Here is a 26,555-nt window from a genome sequence, read left to right on the forward strand (position 1 = left end):
AACACCATTAATGAGGTCAATTTTAGTGTCACGTGGACTATCCAATGTGGCACTAAAGGATGATGTGGCATGACACGTGAACGTGCTTCTTAAAAGATGTCACATCATTTGATGATAACAAAACGAGTAAATAGGCAACTTAATTCCTGACTTTGTATCCTCGTTGCATATTAGTCCCTAACTTAATGAAAAATTCAAAATAGTCTTTATCTTTTGCATAAGTTTTGCAAAATAGTCCTTTGATTAAATTTTAAAGTAATGTTGTTAGTGAAGTCAATTTTAGGTCACATCAGTTGATGATGATAGAATGAGTAACTCCTTCAAATTTGATGGTTCTGAATCAATTGAGGCATATATACGAAAAAGAACCCACAAACACTTGCACAAATAAAAAGAACCAAAAATCTATAGCAACAACCTTATTTCTGTAGCCGTCAACACCAATGGGCGAGGTCTGCATAACCATTTTCTTTTCCTCTCTTTTTTTCTTCAATTACCATCAATATATCATTCCGGGTTCTGTTTTTTTTTGTGTGTGTTTTGAATAGGAAGAGAAAAAATCAGAGGAAAAGAAAGTGGAGGAGAAAAAAACAAATGAAGAAGAAAAGAAAAAATAAGAAAAAATCAGAGGAATCAAAAGATGATAAGGAATCCAAGAAGAAATCTGCGTTGCCAGAAATCGTGTTAGGCACAACCTTTGCAATGCATGGACACTTTAAGCACGATTTTCGACATCTTTTAAGTTAGGGACTATTTTGCAACACTTATGTAAAAGATAGAGACTATTTTGAATTTCTCATTAAGTTAAGGACTAATATGCAACAGGGGTACAAAGTCAGGGACTAAATTGCCTATTTACTCATTTTGTTATCATCAAATGACGTAACATCTTTTAGAAGGCACGTCCACGTGTCATGTCACGTCATCCTTTAGTGTCACGTTGGATAGTCCACGCGTCACTAAAATTGACCTCACTAACGGCGTTACTTTGAAATTTAATGGAAGAACTATTCTGCAACATTTTTGCAAAGATAGAGACTATTTTGAATTTAATATTAAGTTAGGGACTAATATGCAAAATGAGTACAATCTCAGGGACTAAATTGCTTATTCACTCTATTAAAATCATATATCACCTTTATGTAGGGCAGTCCAACATAAAGTGACTAAAACTTAACCTTTAATCTATCAATTAAAAAAATATTTATTAGTTTTGTAAAACCAAAAAGGCTCCAAATACAAGAAAAAAGTCACACATACAACTCGTTTAAAATTCAAAAGTCTCTATCAAATTTTGTTTCGAACCTCGCTTATTTTTAGGTTAACCATGTTTATATAAAATTAACTTTATGTTTTTAAAAAATTTATAACTTAAATATACAGCACATTTAAAATTATATATTTATCTAAATATCAACTTTTATCCAAAAAAATCTAAATATTAAGCTAATATGACCATTATATAAAACTCGACAATGGAAATGCAAGATATATAAATGTGATAAATATTTAAGGGAGAATTTTATTACTCATAATAATCATATTCAGCTTAAATAAGATTATCTCTGATAACACATGTTGTTTAGACAAAATAAAAACATTGAAATCACTTAATTTTAATTTGGGAAGTAATATATTGTTGAAAATTAATTATTTTATCACAGCCAAATTATTTTTAATTTGAAGGAAAAGTCAAACTCTAATATTAAAAGATTTACCGTGCTTTGTTTTTTTGTTAGAAACGTACCAAACAAACATTTAAGAATAAGCAAGAATTTGTTGTTTTTCACAACACTATGTTTTGGAATGCATGCTTACAAAGTGAAAAAAAAAATTGTTCCTGTCACAAATGTACCGGACTATTGTCCTTCTGGCATAGGGTGTTCTATTGTATCAAATGACACTCTGGCAGCATTTAGCTCAAGTCTTTGGTGTACGTGCCCATCCGAAATAGCTTGGAGGGATACCTACAAAAGGTGGTCTGCTCAAGTTAGAAATCGACAAGTTGTTACTGATATGTAATAAATGTTTGAGAATGAATCTTTTTTCCTACCTAGGGGTTCTTTTAATAATGGCCTTACTGGACCTGAGATTTACGGGCCAGTCTTGATTACCAGTTAAATAGTATGTCTCTTAATCATGTTTAAACACTTCTAATCAAATAATTATTTTTAATTGGATTTATTAATGATAATCATGATCAAAAGGTATTCGTCAAAGACCGGGACATGTTATACGGAGTGGATACATGGTCGAGAGAATACTTGATTTGGTTACGCCAAGTTTCCTCTTAGCCTAACGGAATACTTTTAAGCATTTCAAGTATACTACTTACCTAACTAATGACTAAAACACTTGTTATTTATATTAATTCAATTCTCTTTTCATAATTTTCGGATTTAAATTTAAGAGCAGTAAGTATTGCGATGGCCTATAGGTTGAAATAAAGTGGAACCATCAATTATAAACTAATTTACCAATTATTTGAAATTTTATAAACTTGATTTATTTTATAAAAAAAAAACTTATTGAACTAATAAAATATGTATTTTAAGATAAAAAGTTATTAAGATTTCACTTTACTAGTTGGCACGACACTATACAGAATACGTTACTCAAAAACAAAAAGTTGACACCACACTTCCATAGATCAAGAGCAAGAGTTATCAAATTTAAACAAACACCAAAAAAGAGAATTTCGGCAAAGCAATTTCAAGTGGAAACCAGGTATATTTTCAGCCTTTCCAACCTACCATAACAGCAAAATTTCAAGAAGAAAAATTTCAACCATTCAAGCTATAAGTCAACGCTATGTAACTTGCTAATTACATCCACGTCAAAAACAGTAGCAACGCAACAGTCCATTCAAATTATGAAAATTCACTCGAACTAAAGTCTATAGGAGAGCATGAGGGGAGAGCGTGCACTAGAAATGAGAGTCCACATTTATATCACCAAAAGTTCATGTTAAAACGAGTGTGTAAAAATTAATTGGTTTTGAATTATTTTAATCGATTTGATTTTATATTGAAATAGTCAAATTAATTTAGAAACTGGTTCAAAATCGAATTGATTTTAAAAAAATGGTTCTAAACTAAATTAAACTAATTTTTAATCAATTTTAAACTATTTTTAAGAGTCGAATTAGTTTTAAATTAGTTTTCAAACTAATTTTGACATATTTCTTTCAAATAAAAAAATATTTAAATAAAAATCAGTTCGATTTTAGGTGAGTAACCAAACTAGTTTGATAGAAACAATTCAATTAATCGAATTAATTTTATAAAATAGTATACTCATTTATTTCTTGAATTAATTTTAAAAAAATATCAATTCAATTTAAATTTGATTATAATCCAATTTAATGTAAACCGATTTTTTTAAGCACTCCTACTCAACCTATTGCGTCCCATCTCAAATACAAGGAGGTTTCTTATATTGCTTGCTACTCTTCAGTTTCCACTATATATATTATATACATCAAATCAAAAACTGCAGCAAGGGTAATTTAGTGCAATATTCGTACTTCCAGGAATCTAATCAAACTAGTTAAGAGTGTTTGATGTAGAAGTGACCTGTTTGTAACTCCAGCATTGGTATCATTGTTACAGGATTTCTCCTAAACAATTTAATCAAATCTTTGCAGAAGAAGTAGTGTGGTAACTATGTCTAAACACAAAAACATGATAATAGCTTACAAACAAGAAACAAAAACAAACCGTGTTTTCACCTTTTAAACACCAGGGAACGAATTTCCCTTGCACAGTCTGGTTAAGGGATAACCATAATCATGAGATTAAGAAAGCGAGAACATGAAAAGCGAAACAACTTGGTCTCAAATCTTTCGTAGAAATAACACGTGCCGATTCATGTTAATGTGCAACTTTACCAACCAAGACATTTGCAATAAGTAAGAATTTGAATGAGCATACAAAACTAATTTTGAATAAAATTAATTTTAAAATTATGTGACTTATGTTTTAAGTTTCATTGTAAAATCAACTTAAAAGTAAAATTTAATAAAAAATTCAAAACTACACAATTATTTGAATTTATAATCATTCTGGATCCAAATTTAATTATAAATTCTTCTCCAACTAAATTACAAAGAAAGTCTCAAAAACAATCAAATCAAGCAAATGCATAATTTGACATTAAACTCTTGTCACTGCCTACAATAGTGCTAAGTAACATACTATCAACGTCCATTTCTTTCTTGGATCACACATACACCTATCCAAACAATAATTATGATGGAAATTCAAATCGTCTAAATCAAATTGCGCAATCTTTCGATAGAGAGAAGGCGGGATACAATTATACGAATATAAGAAAATTAAATCAATCCATTACTGAGAGCTTGCTGTCTCAACAGATTGAATGAAAATGTGAAAAAGAAACAGCGACTTGAGAACTACAAATAATGGTGATACAAGAAGGAACCTAAACACAGATTTACATTTTGTGCACACTAAATAGAGAAACAATAAACTAAGTCAGTTAAGACTTTTTAGGAGATTTAGTAGCCTTGGATGGAGACTTAGGCTCCTTGGAAGCCCTCTCAGTCTTCTTAGGCAACAAAACAGGGTTAATGTTCGGAAGAACACCACCATGAGCAATGGTGACACCAGCAAGCAATTTCCCCAACTCCTCATCGTTCCTCACAGCCAATAGCACATGTCTCGGAATAATCCTGTTCTTCTTGTTGTCACGTGCAGCATTCCCAGCCAACTCAAGCACCTTCACAATCCAATCAAGACAATTCAATTTCACAACACATAATTAATCATAGTCAATCAAGATTAAGTGATGCAAATTAGTGATATGTTACCTCAGCAGCTAGGTACTCGAGAACTGCGGCCAAGTAAACGGGAGCACCGGTACCGACACGCTGGGCGTACCTTCCTTTCTTCAAATAACGGCCAATTCTTCCGACGGGGAATTGGAGACCGGCCTTGACGGACCTTGAAACCGGCTTCTTCTTTGGGCCGCCGCCCTTTCTTCCTCCGGCGCCCTTCTTGATCTTTCCACCAGTGTCCATGTCAGAACCCTAGAGTTTAGGTGCGGATTGTTGGAAGAGGACTAATTGCAAGAGCGAGAGTGATGGTGAGATGAAAATGAAGTTGCGTTGGCAGGGTTTTTATATTGTAGAGGTTTTGGACACCCTCCGCAGGATCTAGCGCTAGAAGAAGATGCTGACTGTTGGATTGGACTTTATCTACGGCTTAGGATTGCTTGCGTGGCGATCCGTGTTGTTCGAAAACTGGCCAATGGGGTATGACGATACTCGCTTCTATCGGATTTTCATTCTTACCTTTTTTTTTTGTTACGCATTCATTGCACATTCCTAAATATTTTAATATTAAAATTAAAAATCGAGGACTACTATTGGATATCTTTTATGAGACAGATTAGGGTGCGTACCCTAAACTCTTTTCACATTCTATATAGATTTACGAAAAAAAGTGGTAGTCATTTGGATTTGTCCAATTTAATAATAAAAAATTAAATGGACTGGACTTGATAATATTCACCGAATTGAGGAATAATAGATGTGGTTGAAAAGTGCATTGTTGGAAACATTAAGCAATGGTGTGTGGACTGAACCATTGCAAAAAAACAGAACCTAGAATGGAGCTTGTGAGATTGTTTTGAGAGAGCGGCATCATTGAAGTCGCGCCAAAATCGCCGATGGAATGACGCCAATAAGCGCGTTTCCCTCCATGCTCAGATGCAAAAGCGCAAAGCAGTTGGCGAGCGTCGAAGGAAGCGTTCCTCCGAGGAGGTTGTGGTCTGACAAAAGGTACTGCAGTTGTTGAAGCTCCCCGACGCTCACAGGAATCTCGCCAGAAAACCGATTGTAGGAAAGATTTATCAACTGAACCTGAGAGAGGTTTACAATGGAGGTCAGAATCCTTTCGGAGAAAGCATTCAATGAGAGGTCAAGGGTTTCTAGACTGATAGGGAGTTCACCGGGGATGCTACTAGAGATATGGTTTTGTATGACGTTGAGAATTTGAAGGCTGGTGAGGTTGGCAATCTCCGGTGGAAGGTTGCCAAAAAACAAATTATCTTGCAAGAACATTGATCGTAGGAGCATACATTTGGAGAGCGACGAAGGAGTGGTTCCGTTGAAAGAGTTTAAACGAAGGCTTATTTTACGCACATGCACAACTCAAAGATACATTCACTGAGTTCAAGATAAGGCAGACGCAACTCCGTGACTCGATTGTTGGGGGAGGGGAAGCCTATTCCAAATGGAAGACCTATGTTAGTCCTCAATCCGGTTGACATCATCAAATCCGATCCATTTAAATTTTTTATTATTAAATCGGACGAACCCAAATGGCTACCATCTTTTTTCATAAACTCATGTAGGGTGCAAAAGAAGTTAGGCATACACACCCTAGTCTTTGTCATCTTTTATGACCTAACTTCACAATGACCTCTTCTGTTTTTTTTTCTTGTTTTTTTTTATATTTTTCATATGGTTCTATAGATACAACTAAGAGAAGTTATTCATGCTGACACAACTCAAATTTGTCTAACCATCAAGTTAAAAGAATTTATATCAACCAAATGTCTTCTTACAGTTTTATTCGTCCACCATTTTTCTTTCCAATCATTCTTTTATTTTATTTGTTGGATATTCACATCTTTGTCTTAATCTTGACATATATAAGAATTAATATAGTCAAATTATGACAATTCATCGAATACGTGTGTTATATAGGGGTGATAAAAAATTTAACATCCAATCCAAACTTTTAAAATGAACTCAAGAAGAACAAATGATTTTTGGATGGGTTTGGTCATATACAAGTTGGAGCAACTAAAAAGTGAATAAGAAAGAGTTGTGTTGAGGGGGTTAATTTTAGATTTTTAACATTATGATGATCGGACTCACCCTACAATGTATGTTTAAAACTTCTAGGCCACTAATTGTGTGTCCCATCTTGCAAAGCAAATCCTAGAATATATAATGCTAGAAGTTCCTAGTGAGGCAAGACAGTATATCACTCTCCGGATAATAGGAGTCTCTTTTACTTGGTTTCTCCGATAATCCGTTAATAAGTGTTTGATCGTCCTTTATCTCTGTACATCTAATTCCCACTAAATCATGCCTTTAGCCTTTTGCTTAAATTTATCGTGCTTGTCACTTTGTTAGAGTAACAATTATGAATTGTAATTTGTATCAATTAGAAGCCCATGACTTTCTGTGTCAAAAAGAAGAAACCCATGACGTTGATTTTAGTATTTAAAGTAATAAATAATAAACACAACCACACATAGCCTCTCAAACTTTCCCTCATTTATGTGGATAGTCATTATTTTTTGCAATCATTTAGTTCATAACACAAGCATATTAGAGTGTCACACCAACTCACCCTCCGAGTTTTAGTCTTCCATCTTCATCTATATCCACAATGATGCCTAACGTGGCTGAACTCCTTCAACCTCGCCTACTATTCTACCATTGCCACGCCACTTTAAAATTGTTGTCATTGAATTCATCCATTACGGGTGGAACACCCTCTCCTTTATAGCCTGTGATGACTTTTGGGAGGTTGTACAAAGGATTTCCCTTCCATCACGATGACTACATGATCCATGTCACTACTAGTTATAGGTGTGGAAAAAAATCGATTCAGATTGAATTGCAATAAATGAAAGTAATTTTTTTTCAGAACTAGTTAAAGAAAAATTGAGTATATTATTTTATAAAACTAATTGAATTAATCAAACTAATTTTTATTTAAATATTTTTTATTTGAAAAAAAATAGTTCAAATATCCATTTAAAATTGTTCGACTCTTAAAACTAGTTTAAAACTAATTAAAAATTAATTTAATTATGAATCAATTTTTTAATATAAGTTTGATTTTAAATTAATTTGACTATTTAAATATAAAATTGAACCGATTAAAATAATTCAAAACCAATTTGATTCAGGTTTTTTACAGAATTAATTTTTGCAACCTCCTATTGCTAGCCAACCCCTTTTTTAACATTTTTTTCTAAACATTTTCCTCCCGATAGCCTGCATATAGCCACCTAATCCACCCTGCAACCTAGTCAACCCATCACTCGATGTATTTGATAGTTCAAAATGACATAATCAGTGGAGATAAATAACTATTTGTTTACCACCCTGATGTTCATGCCCAATGTTAGATCTTAAAATTACAATGGACACAACTTAGATATAATATATAAAGTTTTTTATTTATGTCATTTTCGGCTAAAAAATAAATTTCACTTTATTAATCTATAGAATTAACATAAACATTAAAGGTCCCCATTAATTATCAAGATAAAATCCCACTCTTAATTAAACACAAGGCCGATCCTAGGGTTGTTTTTGGGTGCGACCGCCAGGACTCATGACCTAAGGGGACCCAAAAAAAAATTCATATAACTATGGTGTGAAGAGAAAAAAATATTTTTTGTTAGTGAGTAGTGACAACTTCATCTTGTCGGCTCTAAAACTTTTCTAATTCTTAATTTTTAACTTTTTCAAGCATTAAAGCTAACAAATTTCAATTTCTACATGAAATTAAATGTTTATTCGCAAATAATATTTTATATTTGTATGCATTTATGAGTTTTAAAAAATATTTGTAAGTAATCAAATGTATTATTTTCAAAAAAATTGTGTGTCTATCTTTTTATGAAATATGTATTTATCATACATGTACACAAATGGCTTTTGTCTATTATTTTGCCATGAGCCTACAAAATGTCAAACTTACTCTTAATTTAAACAACCTTTCAAAAACATTGAGATGATATTGATGATTATCACAAGGTAATCATATGATCACTCTATCATCCATTAGATTAAATAGTCTCTAATATTTTTCAACCCGTAATTGTTATTTAGATTTTTGCCTATCAATCATCATTAGATATGAATAATAAAAAAATTAATAATTAATATTTGTCGATAAAAAAAATAATAATGAGAATGACTGAAGAATTTTCATGAAATTACTTAATTTATTTATGAAAATAATTTTATGATTTTTATTAATCTGAAATTGTTGAAAGTTGAAATTGGATAGTGTTGAATTGCTCTGGCGTGGCGTGGCAATGCATATAGTTTGGGGTCAGCTTATCACGTAAAGACTAAAGTGCGGCTTTTTTCCATTCTGGTGGCCGGTCTGCACGTTTCAAATACAGTTTAAATTTAAACAAAAACTAGACAGGCAATTACGTGCCGGTTTATAACTTATAAGGCTACTAATGGCATTTTCGTCATAACACAGAGTAGTTATGCAAACGTGCATCCACACCACACTTCTATTGTACTAGTCCAAGTCCAACGTTAGTTAGTGCCGCATAATGTCAATAACTAACAAACTAAAACCGGGTCCCCTTTCCTTAACTTGGCACCTCTTTTCGCTTTTCAGCCAAGACTCGTTCGTGTGTTTTTATTAGTTTCCGACGATCATGTCCCTAGTTTGCTTCCATTCATTTTTTCGGCGAGTGGCATCAACAGTACCCTCGCCGTTACTCAACGCCGTTACGTGGACACTTCTGTTAATTGTTACCGTGGTGTTGGTATCTCTGGCTACCGGGGTGGCTTTTGTGTTGGCCATATCTCCATCTTCTTCGTTCTCAAAGCCCTGTAACGGTGTTAGGATTCCTTTGGATTTTCCCAGAGAGATGGTGTGCTTGCCGGAACATGCGGTGATGAGCAGTTCTCGCTTGGATTTTTTCTTGCCAACGTTGTTCGCTGCTTTGGTTGTTGCTGCTTCAACTTGCTTGCTTCGTTCAGTGGCCTGTGCTTGATGTAGTTCGATACTCTTAATTATTTCTCAATTCGCTTGCATAGGGTAAATTAATTATCAATCTGGTTTATTATGCATGTGCGCAACTGAGTTCATTCACTAATGTACCAAAAACGAAAAAGTTTAAATTAAATGCTTTTTTGCCATGAAGTTGATCAGTACTGAATCTTTGTGCTATATCATTTTAATTTGCAAAATTTCTCATATCAATCTAATCTGATTTTCCCAGATGTATATCAAGTTTCTAATGAATGGATAGATAGTACTCGTTTCAATCGTCTGTTATCCAAACAATGCAAAGCCAACGATTTAATTACACTAGTGAAAAATTAAATGTAACTGAGAAATAGGTTGAAGAAAAACTTGTTGAAAAAGAATATACAATTACGTGACAGACCTGTTTGACTAGCGAAACCTGCTAAAGGAGGAGTATTTGCAACTTGCAAGACTATGTTCAAGTTATTTATGACATAATACCAAACGCGCCTGCTAGTTGGGATGAACTTTTTTTTTTTTTATACCAAAGATGGGACGAATTTCTAAAATAAAGATATTGCGTGTTTTGTATTATTAATTATCTTTAAAAAAAAAGAGATATATATATAGAGAGGAGGAAGACGAATCAATATCAACTTATTGAAATCGATTAATTATTTATTATAATCGATCAATATTGTTTAAATTTAAAATAAAAATAGTCAATTAATCGAACCATTTTAATAATTTGATTAAATTGACAATTTTATCGTTTAAATCTTTATGCAATCAACACCCCCCAAATCCAATGTAAACTCTCAAACCAATTGTTGGATTAATGATATTCATGTCTTCAAACAATTAAGGGAAGTAAAGTAATAATAATTTAGAATATGTAGGCCCTCATTTTTTAAAGGTATCAAATTTATCATGCATGAATGAATCACTACTAGAAAAAGTAGTTTTCACAACATGGTAACGACATCAGTCAAAAATAACCGCTGTAATATAACACGCGGTGGCAGTCTCGTAATTATAAGTTAAAAAATGACAACGGTGTTGTAGAAACCCGTACTTGAATAACAAAGTTGAAATTTCCACAACGTTTTTTTCATGGAGCCCGATGTGGTGTGTGCGGCATGTGATAGTCACATGACACTCAGTACTCGCGTTACCGTGATCAGTCACGTTTCATACCTACCTAGCTTCTTCACTCACTCACGTTTCAGACCTACCCTGCTTCTTCATTCACTCACGTTTCAGACCTACCGTGATCACTCACATTTCAGACCTACCTAGCATTTGACAGTGTTCATTCTTTACTTTTGAGTTTTGACTAACTACAATTAATCTGTGTAATTTATGTTTTATAGGTGGTTGATGGGAAGCTTTCTCAAACTTGTTACCTTATGGCCCTTGATTCTTGCTATAATCACTTAAGTCACAAGTAGGCTTCTATTGTTAATATAGTTTTTCTAAAATTTAGTCTGTAAATTTAAACCAAGCACCTTATGACATTGCTATTTTTTGTAGATATGAGAAACAAGAGGGAAAACAATTTTGTATTTCTGATGCAGAATACTTTGTATTTCACTATCCATACAACAAGGTAATTTAGACTATAAGCATTTCTTTTTAATATCTTAACCGAAGTTTGAGAAGAAGTTTGGGCAATCATCTGTTTTCATAGCTTCAACACTCTTGGAAGATGGGGGTGTTCCAAAAGCAGCAAGTTCTGCTACACTCTTGAAAGAGGCCATCCATGTAATTAGTTGTGGTTATGAAGATAAGACAGAATGGGGGAAAGAGGTATGCTATTTGTTTCATATTTAAAGCCTTGAAGCTCTTTCAAGCTCTGGTCTTCCTGTACTTAGACCTCTGCTACATTTGTCTTTCAGGTTGGGTGGATATATGGTTCAGTTACCGAAGATATTTTAACAGGTTTCAAGATGCATTGTCATGGTTGGAGATCTGTATACTGCATGCCAAAAAGGCCTGCTTTTAAAGGTTCAACTCCTATAAATCTCTCAGACCGTCTGCATCAAGTTCTTCGGTGGGCTCTTGGATCTGTTGAGATCTTTTTCAGTAGGCATTGTCCCATATGGTATGGCTATATCTCTTACATAAACTCAGTTATTTATCCTCTAACTTCAATTCCCTTAATTGCCTATTGTGCATTGCCAACTGTCTGTCTGCTCACAGGGAAGTTCATTGTCCCCGAGGTAGGATTAATTTTTCTTTACTTTTAAGTACAATCCTCAAACTAAGTTCAAGTTACATCCTAGGAATACATAAACACAGGAGCAATTCTTGCATAAGTACAGAGCCTCTAGGCACCACCACTCAAAAAGCTAAAGATGTATTAAAATCATAATATAGATATAGTTATCTCTAACTTTCGATTAGTAGTACCGGTGGCTTTAGGTACTGTGCTTAGACAAAATTCAAGAATTTCTCTAAACAATAAACATAGAATGTGATGCACTTTATGGTGCTTTAAACCAATGCTTTTTTTTGTTTTCTTTTCTTCACAGATAAGTAACTATGCCAGTATCATTTTCATGGCCCTCTTCATCTCTATCGCGTATTCACTAGCTAGTAAATTTCTCTACTAAAGTTTTTTTTAATATCTTATATAATTTTATTTATAGATAATTTTATCATATTATAAATTATTTATTTTAAATAACCTCAAATTAATCTGCAGGTTAAACATGATTTTACATCGGTGCTGACGTCACCACCGATGTAGACAATAAGGGATCAACAACGTTTCTTAATTTAAAAATGATGTAGAAACTAGTCTTACTACATCGGTGCCTACGTTAGCATCGATGTAGAAAATAGGGGATCAACAACGTTTCTTATTCAAAAAATGATGTAGAAACTAGTCTTACTACAACATTTCTTCAATAAAAACGATGTAGAAACTAGTCTTATTACAACGTTTCTTAATTAAAAAACGATGTAGAAACTAAGCTTGTTGACTTAGAAACTAATCTTACTACAACATTTCTTAATTAAAAAAGGATGTAGAAACTAGTCTTACTACAACGTTTTTTAATTAAAAAACGATGTAGAAACTAGTCTTACTACAACGTTTCTTAATTAAAAAACGATGTAGAAACTAAGCTTGTTGACTTAGAAACTAGTCTTACTACAACATTTCTCAATTAAAAAAGGATGTAGAAACTAGTCTTACTACAACGTTTCTTGATTAAAAAACAATGTAGAAACTAGTCTTACTACAACGTTTCTTAATAAAAAACGATGTAGAAACTAAGCTTGTTAACTTCGCCAACGTATTTCTAACTAAGGTTTCTACATCGGTCAATAATATAGCACCGATTTAGAAAAAAAAACAGCTTACTACAACGTTTGTTTATGGACCGTTGTTGAAATTTTTAAGTTTCAACATCATTATGATAAAAAACGGTCAAGCACCGTTGTTGAATCGCGATTCCGACCGATGTAAAATACGCGTTTTCTAGTAGTGAATGGTTGTAATTGAATGACTATATTTATTTTTTTCCGGGTTTTCCCACAACTAAGGGATGTGTATTGGATTAAGATTTTGAAAGATTATGTAGAAATATTATGACTTATCAATTTTTTTTACTAAATTTTTATGATAGTTTGAATTTTAATAGATTTATATCATAAGAATTTAAAGGATTTCAAAACACTTTGTAGATTTATAAAATTTGAAGAAAAATATGAATTTTTAAAAATATATTCAAAATTTCAAAAGTTAGTGAAAAAAAAATGATGAGGTTTCGATAAAAGAAAGTTAAACCAATATATTTTTTAAAAATCTTTTAATAGCTATACTGATTCTAGTTTTATGTCCTCCTATATTAATTTTTTTTGTAATAACATTTTCTCATTTTCACTTTTGGATTTGAATAATAGATTAAAAATTATATGTTGATTTTTCTAATTTTTTAATTACTATATTGATTTCATGATAAATCTAATGATATGTTTAAATACAGTATAATACTAGGCATACAATAGAAGAGAATAGTGAGGATAGAAAATTGATAGAAGAATTATTGAGTTACATAGATGACAAAATTAAGGGTGACAATTATGTAAAATATTATAACAACCAAGTGATAAATAAACATAATCAGTGTAAAGAAAATATGGTTAGTCTTAGCTTGTAAGATAAAAATTAATTTAATTTAGAAAATAAGGGGGAAAATGTAGAGGAGAGGAGTATATTTAACATTTTTTATTCCAAAAAAATATGTGAAATATATATGTCACAACCATCTTGAAAAATATTTGTGGTAAGAGAGAAAAGGTCAGATAACCAATAAAAAATTAAATAAAAATTCTAAAAAATTTTTAAGAATTTGGCTAAATTTTTTTGATAAATACTTTATATTAAAAAGTGTGATGCAATCCTTCTTAAAAATAATTTATCAAAATTTATATATTTTAGAATACCAAATAACTTTTTATAAGTTACAAAAATCTTAATTGAATATCAACGAATTTTATTATCTTCCTTAAAAAATCTTAAAAGCCTTAATTAAATATCACAAAAAAAATTATTAAAATAATCATTTCAAATCATTTGAAAATCCTAATTCAATACACCCCTAAAAGTTGTTGGGTAAAAACTTAAAGTTTACTTCAAATTAATTGTCCCACTCTAGAAGAATATATTGAAAAAATTAAAATATTATGTATAACTAATTTTTTGTCACAATTATGTAAAAGTAATTTAACCAACATAAATTCATTTAAATGATAATAAAATACATACGTATATTAAAATATATTTCTCAACTATTTTCTATTAATGAATTACTTTAGTGTATATAATATTGCACGGAAAAATCATGTAGACAATAATGAATTATATCCATATAAAAATAAAAGAAAAAATAAATAGTTTTTAAGTTTTTACAAGAAAATGAGTAATATATTAATGATTGTTATGAAATAAAGTGTATTAACAATATATTCATTATTTTAAAAATTTTAATTAAACAAAAAATCACTATTTTTTATTTTTAAAAATTAAAAATATTTAAATTAGTATAATCATTTATTATATTTATAAATTTCATGCTTTAAAATGAAAATACCACATTTAAAATAAATAAGATAATTTTATTGTTTTAAAATTTGAAAATAATTAAAGTTTAATAAAGTAATATTTTTTTCATTATATGTAAAGAAAAATAAAACTCCCCCAACTATGAGCACTTCAAGTTTCCTTCTTAATTACTCCACTTTTCATTTATGTAAGAATTTTTGTTAATTACTAAGACATTTAATAGATATTGAGTTTCTAATACATTATATATATATATATATATATATATATATATATATATATATATATATATATATATATATATATATATATATATATATATATATATATATCACTTTTCTTCATTGTTAAGTACTTGGGAAAAGATAATAGATTTTAATGGTTCAAATATTTGTTTTTTTGGTAATGTAAATATTTGTTTGTTTGAATTCAAAAATTAATTCATTAAAAATAAATAAATAATATATGAAAATAAAATAATTTTAGTTTTCAAAATTAAGTATAGTCCAAATAATATAATTATTTATAATAAAAAGTTTGAACATAGTAATTCATTTATTATATTTATAAAATTAATTTTTAAATAATAACATCATACTCAATGTATAAGATAAAAGGAATAATTTTATTGTTCAAACCTAATGAAATGAAATAAATATTGCTTGAAGTCTCTTTCTCAATCTAAATTTTATTGTTTACTAAATCATTCAAAATTCTTTATTATAATAATTAATATTATTCATTTTTTTGTTGAATTAATATTTTCGTTTTGAACAATAATTTATTTAGTTTTCAAATGGGGGAATTGGTGGTAGTCTATGATTTATTGTTTAATGAGTCATTGAAAAATCTTTATTATTGCAATTAATGCATTCTATTTTTAACATTCATTTTTTTAATGCTAATAAGTTTCAATCATTGAAAAATCTTCAATAATTTGTAATTGATATATTCTTCTTGAAATTTTGACATTTTTTTTACTTTACCAATTTAATGAATTTACTTAATTTGAAAATAAATTTATTGTAAAAAATAATATAATTACCAAAAATATTTTATTTTAAAATTTTAATGACAATAATATTTTAGTTGGACTAATAGTATATTATATTTTGACTAATAATATATTATTTTTGATAAAAATCTTCATTAATCATTAAATAAATTATTTTAAAATTTTATGACTGTCGTTAAAAATAAAATTGGTCACAATTTAATATTAGTAAAAATATAATATAATATATTTTTAAATTTTAGTCAGAATGCAATATTAGTTTGAAAAAATATAATAATGAATATTATATTCTGACTAAAATTAAAATTAAAATATAATATATTATATTTTGACTAATATTACATTTTGAATAATTATATTTTTAATGACATTGAAAAAATTTAAAATGAATTTATTTTAAAAAATGAAGATTTTTTAGAATAAAATTATATATTATTAGTCAAAATAAAATGTTATTAGCATTAAAAATAAATAAAAAATACTTTGGTAATTATAATATTTTTAGCAATCAATTCATTTTAAATTAAGTAAAGTCATTAAATTGGTAAAGTCTTTTTTTTTTTGTAAAGTCAAGATTCCAATAATTCCAGCTATCACTGTATTATCCCAAACTCTAAACCCGTTTATCCATAAAAATGGCCAACAATCATAACACTGCTGCTAAGATTGATGCTACTAGAGAAAACTGGAAAATTGTTAGTTTGTGGTTGGTTCTTGATTTCAAAATTAAAAAACCACCACACTCTTTGGATATGGTTTTGGTAGATTGTCATTTGGGTGGTTTTCTTTAATGTTACAAGTTTTTATTTTCATATATTTTTTTAATGCAATATAATGCTCACAAAAGAAATTTTATTTTACAGGGAAATTGAATCCACGCCATTGTGAAGAGGACACTAGTTTAGAAATTTCAAAATGGAATCAAGGAAGGAAAATGCTATTCATTCCATCTGATGGGTATTGCTTCTAACATTGGTGGCTTCAGGACTAACCATCATCCTTACAAACTTACATTTCAGTTTAACACCAAGGTCATATTGTTAGATGATGGTGCAATCCCAAACATTGTGCATGATTTGGTGTCTATTTCTACAATCATGGATGGTGGTCTTGATTTTGATTTTTTAGTGGGTAAGGTTGCTCTTCTAAATTCAAAGAAATTTGATTTGGTTATTATCTCTGCTATTATGCTCATTATGACATTTGTTGGATAAGATGTCATGGGATGGGATTGTTGACTGGTGTTGGAATTGAGAGAGAGAACGGAAGGATGGCAAGAAGACCAAGATGAATGTGATTCAACTTGCGAATGAAAGGTATATTTTTGTTTGAAAGTTTGTTTATTCTCATGCTTATTAGTCTGTTTAAAATAATAATGATTTTGCGTATAAACAGGGTGAGAATAGAGTATACTCTATTTGGGAAATATGAGTTGAATGCCTTTCTTACTTATGGAGAAGGTGCAAATATTGTAGTCATAATGCAATTTGTCAAAATGAAGTCTTTCTCGAGTATAAGTTTTTGTTTTTGTATATTAGAAATAAATAAATAAACATAAAAATATTTGTTCATATTTTAAGTTTATATTTTCTTTTATTGTTTTTCACCAGACAAAATCCATATTCAGAATTGCATGATATGCACAAAGTCGATTTTTAATTCACAATATGAGCTAGCCATGGAACTAACATAGAGGTACTCTAGTACGAGTTTGCATTTTAAAAAAATATATGTTGTAATATCATGTTCTGATAAGGTGTTATTTTATAGGATGATTGCAAGTATGGATTCACCATCACAAGGCTTGACTTAGCTGACTGAGTCAACCAAAATGGATGCATCCGAAGAATTTTTTGAAAGCCACAATGTTAATAAGTTGATGTGTTTTCCTGATTTATAATCAAACATTTTGTTCCTTTATTATTGCAGATATATAATAGATTGATACAACACATTTGATATAACAACTGCATTAATTTAAAAGACAAGTTATCAGGCTGACCAAGAATCAATTATATTTTCAATAGCACTTGAACCTTACCAAAACTCTTTTATGTTATATGCAGGTTTGTAACCACCTTGAGCAACTCGAGCAGATGTGTCTTTTCAAATTCTTGGAAGACAATTAAGGACTAAGTTTGTACAAATTTGGTCCTAAATTACACATGTTTTGGTGAGGAAGAATCATGACCAATGATAAAAATTTACACATTATTTTGTGATGAAGCATCTGTTGTAATTATAATTTTTTGACAGCAGATGTTGAATTGATTTTTGTAGCTTATATTTTTCTCATAGGAGAGTTGTGAAAGATATTTGTTGTCCTTAGACATTGTCATAACCAAACAATGTGAAACACTATTGCTTTGACAAATTATGATAGTAGAATTGGGAAGAAAGTTGGTGAATGAGAGAAAAAAAATGTCATACAAGATAAAGTGAGGCAAAAATCAATTTTATAAACAATTATCGCTTACCAGGATTTCTGCTTTTCAATTATACTTAATGCTATCTTATTTCTATTAGGTAATCAGAACACTTTATTTGTTGGCAACATGAGTCTGAAAATATAAAAAATCCAGAATAACAATTTTTGGTTGCTGGCAAAGGCTAATGGTTTGATTTGTTTTTGGAAATTAGGAGTGCAGGGTACGTGGTCTCATGTTCTAATTTAATTTATCTGGACAACATGAGACTGAAGGTAACAATGGTGTGGAAAACTACTCATACTTGGTGGCAAAGCTCAATTGTTAACTTTTGTTTTTCGATCATCGTAGTGCATAGTATGTGATCTTATGTTTTTCTATAATATTTTGCATCACTAATTAATTTCATTCAAGCAATAAAAGTGACTTTGTGCTGGTCTTTGTTGTAGGACTACTCGAATTTGGAGGATCAAATTATTTTCTTTGAGGAACTTCTCTATTGAAATTAATTGATTGATTTTCAACTTCTAATTTTGTTTCTATTCATTGATACTGATTTTTTTTATTAGTTTAGTCTTTAAAGGGTGTCAAATTTTAAGTTTAATAATAGGGTAAATAGTTACTTTTGTCCCTCAATGTGTAATTCGCTGACAAATGCGTCCCTAAAAGATAAAAATACAAAATTTAGTCTCTGAAAGTGTAAAAAGCGAGACAAATATATCCTGTAGTTAGCTTCCGTCGGTTATCGTTAATAAAATAGCCTACGTGATACGGAATGACAAATTTGTCACTGAAATGATTCTCAACGTGGATTATCAATATAGGGGCATATTTGTCATAATATTTTTTTTGACTTTTTGTTTTCCTAGTCCGCTGACAAATGCGTCTGTGAAAGTATAAAAAGTATTACAAATATATCCGGATGTTAATAATAGATTGCGACTAATTATTATTATTATTATGTGTTTATAATTTAATGCTTCTTTTCGTTTAGTACTTATGCAATATATTTTTAAAATTTCCTTTTAATATATATATATTTATTATTTTGATTTCCTTGTCAGACCTTAATCTTTGTTGTTAAAAAAAGTTTTATCATATATCTTATAATTTTATCAAATTTCTACTAAATTTCTTACTTTTAATCTTTAAAATTATTTCATATCACAATTCCAACTTAAGTGTCATCATATTTAGATTGAAAATAATATGTCGAGAGTTTTGAGTAGAAAAAATACAATCGACTACGGGACCAAATTTATTTATTTAAAAAAAAGAATTCAATTAACTATTTTTTTTAAAAAAAAATCTCCCAAATTTAAATTAGATAAAGCTAAAGTGAAATTATAAGTCTTTTTCTTAATCAATAATATATATATATATATATATTATATATATATATATATATATATATATATATATATATATATATATATATATACCTCAAATATAAAAGAATCCCTTAGATAAACCTTATGTGCTTCCATTCGAGACAACACTTATTATACATAATATGAATCAAATGAAAATAGTTACTAACAAATAAAAAACCCAAAAAAATTTAAATAAAAAACATAATAATGCTCAAACTAATATTGATTAATTAAAAAATTAATTAACAATTTGATAGATGAATAAATAGATAGATAATCAAAATATAAGAGTTCACATCTTAAGTTATTTTACCATTTTTAAATCCCTTTTTCCATATTAATGTCCAAATATATTTGTTGTACTTCTTATACTTTTAAGGATTAAATTTTGCATTTTAATCCTTTAGAGATGTATTTGTCAGCGAAATAAAAAGATGAAAAGTCAAAAAAATATTATAACAAATATGTCCCTATGCTGACAATCAATGTTGACTATTATTTCAATGACAAATTTATCCTTCTGTGTCAGGTAATACTATCTTATTAACGATGACAGACGAAAATTAACGATATGACATATTTGTTATACTTTTTACACTTTGAGGTGTATTTTCATCGCGAATTAAATATTAAGAGATAAAATGACTATTTATCTTTGATAATATTGTGCATATAGTTATAACTCCGTGTCATAGTTATAACAAAAAAAGAACTTTTAAAAAGTTTAATATTTATGGTTATACATTCAATTATTTTGTCCAACTTTTGATTTAAAAAAAGTTTTTAAAATAATAAAATAATAAATAGTAAACAGCTTATACTATTTTTTAGTTTAACTAATAATAAGTAACTTCCATATTCATAATTTATAAATGGGTATCGGTTTTTTAGTTTGATCAAATTTAATATAAAATAAATTACAGATTATAATCTATAAAGACCACCACAATAACCTTGATTAGGTACTTTTTTTTTTATAGAAAATAATCCTTATTTTTTCAAACATTGACTCCAACATTCAAGTCTATGCATATACAACCTCCCAGATGTTAAATGATCTCAACGCTAAAGAATCACCCTTTAGGGAACTTGTAACAATTAGAGCCGAACATATTTCACTAATTATTTCAAAGAGAATATATTATTATTAATATTATCACAACATCATTACATTTTTGGATAAACGGTAATGTCTCTTTATCAAAAGTTAATGACTTATTTATTGACGTACTGATATCTTTTTAAAGAGATAAATTTTTTTTAAAAATATTTTTTTATATACAGATTTTTTTTATCATATATTTTTTGACGATGTTTAGCATGGACAACCTTATTAAGTAGTTTATGATAGATCATTATTTTTAACCATTAGATCAATCTAGTATTGCTTTAACCATTAGATCAATCTAGTTATTGTGGGTCATGCCACACCTGATCTTGAAAAGTCTCACCGGTAAATTTTTCGACCACCATTCACCGCCATCGAAGGTGATTTTCGGCGGTGAAGTTTCATTTTTTGTTTTTTGTCCTCACCACCTCCACCCTCTCTTTCCTCTTCTCCGGCGAGCTCCGCACTCCCTTCTGATCTCCACATTCCCTTTTGAAAAACTGGCTGATCTGCACACACCACTTTGGGGACTTGAACTTCTTCGACAATTAGATTCCAGCTACAATTGAATCAGATTTGAGAAATTCATATTTCAAAAATAAAGCTCAGATCTGAAAACAAAAAGCTACAATTGATAGCTAAAGAAGGAAAGTAAAAAACAACGATGATGAGATTGAGGGAAAGGGGGTCATCGGGGAAGGAATTGAGAGCTACAATTCTCTTTTATGAAGCGTCCGCCGCACAAACCTCTCATCGTCGACGATGAGGCTCGCAACTTGGTTACGCCTTTGTAGGACCTTCGTCGGCGTCACCGTCAACCACCATGGTTTTGAACGGTGTACTTCTTGGAAACAATTATGGGGTGGCAGCTCGCGTGGCTAGTGATATGATGGGTTCTGGCATATCTCATGGTGGCGGTGGCAGATCTTGGTGGTGGTGCGGTAGTTTCTAACAGATCTTGAAGGTGGGTTGGAGCTTGGGGGGCCTACGCCATTGGTGCTAGAGAGATCACCGACGACGACGGTGGTTGTCGGAGAGTGGTGGAGGTGCCGTGAGAGACTCCGGGAAGGAGAGTACAAAGAAGAAAGAAGGAAGGCAAAGTTTTGATGTGGGAGGATGCACAATCAAATCGTGCACCTAGATTAATCTGAAGGCTGGTGATAGTGGTCCACCTTAGACGACATCATATTTTCATGCTAAATAAAATACCTACTAAAAATATTATTGGTTAATCGATTATTTTTTTAGTATTTACGGTGGAGAGTGTTGAACTGTTGTTCTTTTTTTTTTTTTTTTGTGCGGCAGGTTGGTTATAATTTGGCCGATTGCGCGTAGCCGCAGGCCCCAGACGCGTCTTTTATCACATTGAATTCATCCTTCTGTGTTCTGTTTCTTTCCTTTTCTTCTTGGGCGAAACCCTAATCTCCCCCCTTCACCCTTCGTACACCGCGTCGCATCTACTTCCATCTTCTCTCAGATCCAATCTCCGATTCTTGCTTCACTATCACAAGCAAACATGTCTGCGGCTTTGGATATGACCCTCGAAGATATAATTAAGAACAACAAGAAATCTTCCCTCGCCAACACCAGGGGCCGAGGCCGAGCCTCGGGACCCGGACCCGCTCGCCGCCTCCCCAACCGTGCCGCCAATCGCGCCGCACCGTATGCCGCTGCCAAGGTATTCGCTTTAATCCGATTATGTTTTCTGTTTCGATTCCGTTTCCGCTCGTAGATTGGCGCTGTGCCGTAATTTGTCTCATTGTTTTGGTTTGTTTTGATTAGGCGCCGGAGACAGCTTGGAAACACGATATGTACGCGAACCAGCCAGTGGCCGCGGCGTATCCAGGTGGTCGAGCGTCTTCCATCGAAACAGGGACTAAGCTCTACATTTCCAATTTGGATTATGGCGTTTCCAATGATGATATTAAGGTACAATCTCTTTTGTGTTGGTAATTGCGTATATGATATTTCGCTTAACTTGATTTGATTTAGCGCTGTTTGTATTCTTTGGCTATTTGTGGAATTTAATTTTGATGTGAACTGCATACACCGCCGCCTGGCCCGACTGATCTGCATACATATCGTGTTGCCAAGCCGTCTCCATCAAAACAGGGACCAAGCGTGCCTGGAGACAGCAAGGCAGAACGATATGTACGCAGATCGGTTCGATCATGCAGCAGCGTATGCAGTTCAGGGTGGTCGAGCCCTTCCAATCTTTCTCTATTTTGTTCCTTTTTTTTTAAGAAAAAAAATACAAAATCGTGTGAGTTATGTATACTGATTGCCTGGCTATACATATCTATGTGGGGCTTGTGTCAGTGTGAAATTAATTTAAATCAAGGTTTAATTATTAGTATGGACCTTATACTTGTTTGTAATTTGCTGTTTTGTCCCTATATCTAGTATGTTATTTGGTCCTTGCGGTCACTTGTCTTTGAATCCATTAACTTTGGCCACTGCAACACCGCTACAAAATTTTTCTGGCGGTGTAAAAATTTTCTTGACAACATCACCGGCAGCCACACTAGTAATGGTGTTAAAAACAGGGACCAAAACCCATTAAGTTTGCTTGTGCATGACTAAAACTTATAATTTTTATGCGGACACGTATAGCAACCAAATTAATATTAAAATCTCAAATCAAGTTATGCTATTTAGTAATTTTCTTTTCTTGTTTGAACCATGCTTTGTTAATGTTGTGTTTTATTATATGTGTAGGAGTTGTTTCTTGAAGTTGGCGACGTGAAACGGCATACTGTTCATTATGACAGGAGTGGGAGATCCAAGGTATCTTGGCCAGTTTCAATAATTTGTTCCCTCTGATAAATTATGTGTCCGGCTGTAGTTAAGAAAATCTCTTTTTTTCATAGGGTACGGCAGAAGTAGTCTTCTCGCGCCGAGCTGATGCTGTAGCTGCAGTGAAGAGGTACAACAATGTTCAGCTGGATGGGAAACCAATGAAGGTAGAGATTGTGGGGACGAACATCGCTACACATGCTGCACCACCCGCTGTGAATGGAACTTTTGGAAACCCAACTGGAGTTCCTAGAAGGTATTGACTACATTAATGAGTTTGTGCATATACTTGTTCTTGATCTGATTTTTGGTGTTCTAAAGCTTCCCTTTATTTTATTTTGCCTGGTCTGTTGAAATTTTTGTATGATTGAACGTTGCATTTGGGTATATGCATATATTGCCTGTGTTTTGTGGTTCTGGTTTAACCATTGTGTCATGTATTATAATGATTGCAGTTTCTTTGTTTCAAACAATTCGTAATCTTAAAATTTGGAATTTTTTAAAGGACTTTGCACATCATTTTCACTTTGAATATTGCTATATCGAATTTTTAATTTTTAATTTCAAACAAATGGACATCTTAGAGCAAGATCCTGTTGTGTGTATGTTTACAGTTTCAGTTGGATTGTACAGGATTGTTTTGATAGGAATTTATGTAGTATACATTAAAGACAATTGAATTCGAGGAAGCTATACGTCGTTTTTAAGTTCTAGATCTTGGATTTGGCATTATAGTTTGAATTTTTCTTTTATATGTATGGGGGATGGGTTCAAGTTTGAATCAGTGAAATAATTATTTATTGTATTTAAGCTAAATGTTTGTGTCATTGATTTGGCTTTCAAACAGTGGACAAGGGAGAAGTGGGTCATTAGGAAGGCCACGTGGTGGGAGTAGAGGTCGTGGCAGCATTCAACGGGGCCGGGGACGTGGAAGAGGAGGTCGTGATGAAAAGGTATCTGCTGAAGATCTTGATGCTGATTTGGAGAAGTATCATGCTGAGGCTATGCAATTAAACTGAAGGAAACAACGATGTTCTGTTTTATTGCTATTACATTTGCGGTTGTTAGGGCCATGTTGATGGAACACCGCCGAATTATGTATCTTTATCACAGTCGTGCTTTTCGGAAAGGAAAAGGATAACTTAGAGTGAAAACTTTTACAGTTGATATATGTAGTTTGGGATTCTGTTATGAAATATTTGTTTTCGTTGGGTATGACTATGAAATGTGGCTGAAGAAACCGAAGTCTGCTTGTATTATGCACTCCGGCTTCCTTTCATTGGATTTAATCATTTGTTTATTCAAGTATTCAACAAGTGGGTTTGGAAGTGGGAACCATGATCTCATCTATGCATGCACACAACACAAAGAAAGCATGGGCTGCATTGTAGGAGGCTGCAGAATTCACCCATTGTTGCTTTGTGCTTTGGTTAAAACTATTAAAGTGGAATCTTCAAATAAGGTAGATTCCCATCCCTTATTCGCTCTCCATCCCCCTCCCCCTAAAGAAATATAATCATTTAATCACTTTTTGTAGTGCTGTTTGTCCTGTGCTATAATTGTCTTATTTGATTTAGGCCTTGTTTGGATAAACTTCTTCATAATCTCTTATAGGAGAAAAAAATGAAGGAAAAGAAATAAGTTTCTCCTATAAGCTAAAAGTGGCGTATGCATACATTAAAAACTTGTTTCTGGAGATGCTAATATGAGAGAACTTCTACAAATTAGCCTATGCATAAGCTAATTTTAGATTATGGAATAATTTTATTTCATTTTTCCTTATTTTCATCTATTTATGGAGAAGTTTATCCAAATAGGATCCTAATCTAATGCAATCTTAAGATTTTCTTATCTGTTGTTTTAAGGGAGTAATTTTTCTCTAAACTGTTTTGGTAATTTTGACATATTAACTCGTGGGATGGAATCTATCATCTGTTCTTCACTGATTGAGTGCACTGGTCAAGCTAAGAAGTCAACAGATGAAGAGCCTCCAGGATAAAGGATGCTGCAGGAGTTAGTATTTATGTTATGCTCACTCTGGTTGCATTCAGATTAAGTTGCCCCTGTTTTGAATTCTGTTTGCTTTTCACCTATTCTTTGATCTGCAATTCTCGGAATTGTCGTCGGTTGAAGTTAAAGTGCTAGTCTTTCTTAGCATCCACATTTTCACTGAGTGGTAATTAGGGAAGAGGACGTTGAGTTGAAGTGCTTATTTTGATGCTAATCTGACTAGTGTTTGCAGTGACAGTTGAACTTAACTGTCATTATAGAGCTTGTTGCATATACCTTACCCCGGGGATGGGAAAGTGTGCTTTGTGGATATTTTCACGTGGGCTGCCCGCTCCATCTATACCCTTGTGTGCAATGTTTCTCCTCTGTACTAGAGGTTTTGAACAAGCCAATATGATACCGAAAGAATATGTTCAATTATAGCTGTTTACGCAAATAACAGACTTCAGTATAAATGGCTGGTTCTATATGTTTTGGTTGCTAGATTGATTTGACAGCAAAACTTGCACTGGGAAATGGTAGTTTCATATCTTTGGATTGTGAAGCTGGTAACCCGCTCTGGCCGAAGATAGAAGTTAGAACTTAGAATTCGTGGAGTAGTGGTTATATCATAGAATTAAAGATTAGATTTACAAAGCTTTACTGTTAGCTTCTCTTGTAGCATTTTGGTTGCTTTTTTGCAATCTTTGTCAAATTGGCAAAGCGTTTTGTTATGATTTGCTGTAATTTGCTAGTCTCGTTGCTTTATAAGATATCCTATTATACCAGAGAAATTTAATGTCGTAGTCACACAAGTCCAAAATTTCCTCTTTTCTTCATATTTGATCTTTTCTATATAAAATGTTCTACAAAAATGAAGAACAAACAATTCTTGTGGAGTTTTAGGGTTCTTTTTGATGAAATTGGTTGCGGGTTCTTGGACAAAAAATCCAATGGACTATAGCCCCGTTATCTAAAGTGAAATTACTTGAGCTTTTTAAGGA

General features: G+C 31.6%; 3 protein-coding genes, 1 long non-coding RNA gene and 1 other non-coding gene across 10 annotated transcripts; 4 read left to right on the forward strand and 1 right to left on the reverse strand.

Annotated features, from left to right (window-relative positions):
• Positions 1-4,328: 4,328 nt before the first annotated feature.
• Positions 4,329-5,114, reverse strand: LOC100783903 (histone H2A). Its single transcript, XM_003543459.5, has 2 exons — positions 4,832-5,114; positions 4,329-4,740 (listed from the first exon to the last, which is right to left on the reverse strand). Exons 1-2 carry the CDS (start codon positions 5,039-5,041, stop codon positions 4,501-4,503), a joined length of 450 nt encoding a protein of 149 aa, XP_003543507.1. The 5' UTR covers positions 5,042-5,114; the 3' UTR covers positions 4,329-4,500.
• Positions 5,115-9,363: 4,249 nt separating this feature from the next.
• LOC102670437 (uncharacterized) lies at positions 9,364-10,015 on the forward strand. The gene has a single exon (XM_006594952.4). It carries the CDS (start codon positions 9,454-9,456, stop codon positions 9,793-9,795), a length of 342 nt encoding a protein of 113 aa, XP_006595015.1. The 5' UTR covers positions 9,364-9,453; the 3' UTR covers positions 9,796-10,015.
• Positions 10,016-11,006: 991 nt separating this feature from the next.
• On the forward strand, positions 11,007-18,816 carry LOC102659369 (uncharacterized). 6 transcript variants are annotated; one of them, XR_005888053.1, is made up of 10 exons: positions 11,007-11,217; positions 11,304-11,379; positions 11,461-11,579; positions 11,669-11,874; positions 16,723-16,990; positions 17,075-17,175; positions 17,470-17,554; positions 17,630-17,734; positions 17,926-18,642; positions 18,735-18,816. It is a non-coding gene; the product is annotated as an uncharacterized lncRNA (long non-coding RNA). The 6 variants fall into 6 exon arrangements; XR_005888052.1 differs by having other exon boundaries at positions 11,008-11,217; positions 17,630-17,726; XR_005888051.1 differs by having other exon boundaries at positions 11,008-11,217; positions 16,723-16,816; positions 16,904-16,990; positions 17,630-18,642.
• A 2,507-nt stretch (positions 18,817-21,323) lies between these two features.
• On the forward strand, positions 21,324-24,777 carry LOC100783362 (THO complex subunit 4A). The gene is made up of 5 exons (XM_003543458.5): positions 21,324-22,444; positions 22,549-22,695; positions 23,485-23,553; positions 23,637-23,818; positions 24,410-24,777. The coding sequence occupies exons 1-5, from the start codon at positions 22,283-22,285 to the stop codon at positions 24,579-24,581; spliced, it is 732 nt and encodes a 243-aa protein (XP_003543506.1). The 5' UTR covers positions 21,324-22,282; the 3' UTR covers positions 24,582-24,777.
• Positions 22,836-22,927, forward strand: MIR9731 (microRNA MIR9731). The gene has a single exon (NR_126767.1). It is a non-coding gene; the product is annotated as a microRNA MIR9731 (primary transcript).
• Positions 24,778-26,555: the final 1,778 nt, after the last annotated feature.

Source organism: Glycine max, chromosome 13 (genome assembly GCF_000004515.6).
Source record: "Glycine max cultivar Williams 82 chromosome 13, Glycine_max_v4.0, whole genome shotgun sequence".
Taxonomy (NCBI): domain Eukaryota; kingdom Viridiplantae; phylum Streptophyta; class Magnoliopsida; order Fabales; family Fabaceae; genus Glycine; species Glycine max.

Excerpts from the sequence above, each read along its gene's own strand:
- LOC100783903 (XM_003543459.5), bottom strand. The coding sequence starts at position 5,041 with ATGGACACTGGTGGAAAGATCAAGAAGGGCGCCGGAGGAAGAAAGGGC. Across the intron at positions 4,741-4,831 it reads TCGAGTACCTAGCTGCTGAG|GTGCTTGAGTTGGCTGGGAA; the intron begins GTAACATATCAC and ends TGGATTGTGAAG.
- LOC102670437 (XM_006594952.4), top strand. The coding sequence starts at position 9,454 with ATGTCCCTAGTTTGCTTCCATTCATTTTTTCGGCGAGTGGCATCAACA.
- LOC100783362 (XM_003543458.5), top strand. The coding sequence starts at position 22,283 with ATGTCTGCGGCTTTGGATATGACCCTCGAAGATATAATTAAGAACAAC. Across the intron at positions 22,445-22,548 it reads CACCGTATGCCGCTGCCAAG|GCGCCGGAGACAGCTTGGAA; the intron begins GTATTCGCTTTA and ends TGTTTTGATTAG. Across the intron at positions 23,554-23,636 it reads ACAGGAGTGGGAGATCCAAG|GGTACGGCAGAAGTAGTCTT; the intron begins GTATCTTGGCCA and ends TTTTTTTCATAG.